The sequence below is a fragment of the Ixodes scapularis genome, unplaced genomic scaffold (assembly GCF_016920785.2).
Source record: "Ixodes scapularis isolate PalLabHiFi unplaced genomic scaffold, ASM1692078v2 PGA_scaffold9__187_contigs__length_104089568, whole genome shotgun sequence".
Classification (NCBI taxonomy): domain Eukaryota; kingdom Metazoa; phylum Arthropoda; class Arachnida; order Ixodida; family Ixodidae; genus Ixodes; species Ixodes scapularis.
The window spans coordinates 77,262,190-77,266,601 of record NW_024609884.1 but is presented as its reverse complement, the minus strand read 5'-3'; the positions used below and the strand labels follow the sequence as shown (position 1 = coordinate 77,266,601).

The following is a 4,412-nucleotide window of genomic DNA, read 5'->3' as shown; positions in this document are numbered from 1 at the left end:
TTTGGGTGTGTGCAAGGATAGGTGGAGAAGTAGTCACCGGTGGGTGCAGCTGCGTGGCTGGTCAGGCCAAGGTGTGCAGCCACATTGGTGCGATACTGTGGAAAGTGGACATGGCTGTGGCTGTTGGACTCACCGGCGAGGTCTGCACAGACAGAACAAGCACATAGAATCGTGGAACCAAACGAAATGTGGAGCCGGCTCTGCTGGAAACAATTGGTTTGAAGCTGCAGACGAGGACCGTCGACAACATGGCCTCCAACAAGAAACGTGCACCACCAGAGCGCACATTCACAAGCAAAAAGAAACTTGAAAAGCACCACAGCGAATCCCGGTGGCCTGGGCTATTTCAAATACCTGGTATGTTTACTTAGTCATGTTAGCCCACATACAGCAGCTGGAATGAAAAAAAATTTCAGTTGTAGGTTTTATCAGCAATGATTTATTGGCTGAAAAATTTTAAATGTCACTATGTAAAGTTCTTATTCAGCAAAACCAGTAACAAGATAAATCAACCCTTTTTAAAGTGACCGTAAAACAGTCTTGGTATGCAAGAATCATAACACCGGAAGTTTTTCACTAGGAGGCAAAATTCGCAATGCTTGCAGGCTATTTTTAAGTTGTATTTATTTCATTGTTTCTGTAAGAAGCTCGTTGGTTAGCAGCAGTATATGGTGCCAATGGGGCTATATGCAGGTGCTGCTGTTGGCCAGAAACCATAAGCCTCTACGTGCCTAGCTGCATGCAAGCACTTGGAGAAAACTCACTCCAAATGTGCCACAGTACATCTACATAAAAATGGCGTGTGGCCACCCACCTTCCTTACAAGCTGAGGGTGGTCACACAGGTTATTCGCACATTCTCAGAAATGAAGAGAAAAACAGCCTCTTGTAAGGGGGTCAATCAGAACAAGACTTATAGTGTGTTTAATGTTGTAATATTATTTTGTTTATCCCCCAGGAACCCTATTGCATTCAGCACTCACAGCTGCACCACGTCCGCAGCCTACCAACCCTGAGCCAGACGAGAGCACACTGCGCAGCAGCCATGAGGATGTTGACATACTCCCCGAGAGCTGTGTCTTGTGTGAGGCTTTCTACACAAGCTTTGTTCAGTTGTCAGAGGTGGGAGTAGAATCACTGGAGCATGCCACAAGGCACCAAAGTGACAGCTCGTTATGGCACATGGCAAGGCGGCTTCGGATAACTGCATCCACTGCGAGTGTCATCCCCAAACTAGCCAAAACATCTACTGAAAACGCGTCGCAGACGCTAGTAAATCCGCAATTCCGTGGAAATGCAGCAACCGCACACGGCATCAAGAATGAACCAGTGGCACGTAAAAAATTCATTGAGGTCACGGGCCTGACTGTTGGCTCCTCGGGAACTGTGGTGTGTCAAGGTCGCCCTTGGTTATCAGCCTCACCGGATGGCCTCATTACGAGCCATAATGCCATCTTAGAAATTAAGTGCCCCAACGTTCTTAACTGCAAAGAATACATTGCACGTGGAGGTTACGATGTAAGGATCAAGGATGGCATATATTTCCTTCCCAAAACTACCGGCTTCTACAGTCAAGTGCAGTTGTGCATGCTGTGCACAGAAACCAAACTCTGCTTTCTCTATGTCTGGTCTGCAGAGGAGGAAGTTTCTTTACTAGTGAAGTTTGATGAAGCATTTCTGAATGAGAACTTGGCAAGACTCGAGCGCTTCTATTTCTGCCAAATGTTGCCCGAGCTGGAGAGAAGGTGCAGGGAGGGAATCATTGTAATTTCCAGTGAGTACAGGCAACTATGTGCTATGTAATAACTTTAATGACTGAGGGAATACAAGAACCAAATAAGATACCACTGGACTTCAGCGAAGCATTGATTTCTTTTTTGTGCATTTTACCATGTGATGGATTAAATTGTTTACACAATTCAAAAGCGGCTGTGATTACTCGGCTATCAGAGGAGGCTTCAGATTGCATAAGCCGGCACATACAAATATCATATTCGTTATTGTCTGCTTCGATTTGATGCAGAGTGCAGACTTGAAGATCCTGTACGTTTTCATACGGTTGATAGCCCTCTCAACATGAATCCGCACAGATGCAATTCTCCAGGTTCTTGTTACTTCAGCCTCTGACAGCTGAGTTTTACCTATAACATGAAACATGTGCAGGTGAGTAATAAGGTGAGCACATTCCAAACGGGGTGAAAAAGTAAGCTAGAAACAGCCTCCTTGCTTCTGATCCTGTCATTGTCCGCCATGCGATCGAAGATTTTGATGCTGAACTGCGAGCTAGCGCGAGACCCTCAACGATCGGGTTTGAATTTAGAACATTTGGTTCCGTTTGCTTACCCGGATCAGCGAATAACCCTCTTGCAATGGTAGGTCGTGCAGTCTCAAGCACAAGCGGTGAATTTTAGTGCAAAGAAACTGATGTAAGGCTAGGGCGCCCTCATGTGCGCTTTGCTTAAAGTGACGACATCCTTTGTAGTACTTCAAGCTCGCAAGCAAAGCTACGAGCTCGAGACGGCATGCGCTCATAGCGAAAAAAGAAAAATCGAAACAAAATGGCTTGATGTCATTACCCTATGCAAAGCGCACATGAAGGCACCCTAGGTAAGGCATATAGTGGAAAAGAAACTATAGAAACGTTAGGTGAATATTTCCAAGCAGACGTCACCTTTAGTAAACGCCGGCATGTTTAGCTTCACGCCCTGAACTTCAAGGTAGCTGTCGAGCGTGAAGCCACGGTCCGCCATGATCTCGTCACCACGCTGGAAAAACTCCTGCACACCACAGTCTCTCACAATATGCTTATCAGATGCGCGACCTCCATACGCCCGAGACACATACATGATTAGACCATTGGGTGCAATGACCGTTAAAAATTTTACAGTGTTATTAGCCTTGTATGAACTATATGTTTGGGCTCGTGCCATCAGCTTTTTAGGTCGCTGGAGCGTAATCTCGGAGCAGTCGAAGATACATGTCGTCTTCTGGTACCCAGTATCTATGAAGCTTGGTGGCATGCTGTCATGAATTGCCTCTCGTGGTAGCCAAATGACGACATCCTCCATCACGGTTTTTAATGCTCGTAGTAGCATGTTGAAAATCTGGCACACACGCGACACAGAAATATCAAACCTACGAGCAAGGTCGCCATACAGCAATCGTAGTCTAAGCCTCATTAGCGTCAGAAGCAGCTGATCTTCCAGGGGCATTGCTGACCTTGTTTTGACTAGCGTTCTTACAGCGCTGGCCAGACTATCAAAAACATTTCGTGTTACTCCTGTGTAGAAGTGGATGTCGCAGGGTGACATGCGTGCTGCGACTGATTTGTCGCAACCCAGTCATAGTGGTTTGCTGTACGGGTGGTCAGCAACTGCAACCTGCTCCCACTGTGTAGCTGCAGACTTTCTTCCTCGCTGGAAAGCAGATTTAGAGCATAAGACTCATTTCTGTACTACTTGGAATTTATGTTAGTGAAACGGTTATTAAAAGAGTTTCTTTGCTATAGTTATACATGAAAACAAAAACCACAAACGAAGTGAGCGGAGTTGAGAATAGGAGACGGCGTATCCTGTCTACAACTGACTCCCTTGTTTGTATTTTTAATGTGCTACGTTCATAGCCTAGCATTTCGTTGAAAGTGAACGAGTAAAGCAGTGAGCCCCCCCCCCCCCCCTAGTCTTTCGTGTCTGGGTACCTCCTCCCCCCAAGCTTTTGACCCCCCCCCACAGGACATTCGCTGTACCCCCTCTCCCCCTATGGTCTTTAATGCCCCCCCCCCCCCCCCACACCGGATCGTTCGTGTCCGAGTACCCCACCCCCGGACATTTGAAGCACAAGCTGAAGCGCCAACAGTCGGCATCGCAACGCTCCTGGCAACCCAGGTTGCGCCCTCAAAAAGCCTGGCCCCGCTGTCGGATCTGCGACACCGTCAAGCCGGAGAGGCTAAACACAAGAATGTTTCACGTGCCAACACAAGTGCTTATGCTACATTTATGCTACAGCAGATGGTGAGTTTTAGCTGATGTAGGCTGTAGTGAATGTTGCTTACATTTAATTTTCTTATTGGGAGTCGAAGCCGCAAGTTTGCACTCTAACAAAGTTTTTAAAATACAGCTCTTTTTTTTATGACCTTCTTGCAATGCAGTCAAGTTACAGGTCTCAGAAAGCTCCAGAAGTGAATTAGAGCTCATAATGTCAGCAAATGGGTACGCGAAGCCTTTAAGGAGTAAAATTACTTTCACAACTTTACCCTGATAAGTGAGCTCACATGTTGAATTCAAAGATGTTGCCTCATAAAATTTTATCTTGACAGTAAACTGTTAGAGTTTTGTCAGACATCATCTGTCTAGGATAGTTTTAAAGGTATCTAAATACACTTTTACTCTAGATCAGTGGTTTTCAAATGGAGGT

General features: G+C 46.0%; 2 protein-coding genes across 2 annotated transcripts; one reads left to right on the top strand and one right to left on the bottom strand.

Annotated features, from left to right (window-relative positions):
• The first annotated feature begins 795 nt into the window (after positions 1–795).
• On the top strand, positions 796–1,802 carry LOC121047843. The gene is made up of 2 exons (XM_040503460.1): positions 796–844; positions 958–1,802. The coding sequence occupies exons 1-2, from the start codon at positions 796–798 to the stop codon at positions 1,800–1,802; spliced, it is 894 nt and encodes a 297-aa protein (XP_040359394.1).
• Positions 1,803–1,934: 132 nt separating this feature from the next.
• On the bottom strand, positions 1,935–3,310 carry LOC115330859. The gene is made up of 2 exons (XM_040503462.1): positions 2,671–3,310; positions 1,935–2,140 (listed from the first exon to the last, which is right to left on the bottom strand). Exons 1-2 carry the CDS (start codon positions 3,308–3,310, stop codon positions 1,935–1,937), a joined length of 846 nt encoding a protein of 281 aa, XP_040359396.1.
• Between the last annotated feature and the right edge of the window lie 1,102 nt (positions 3,311–4,412).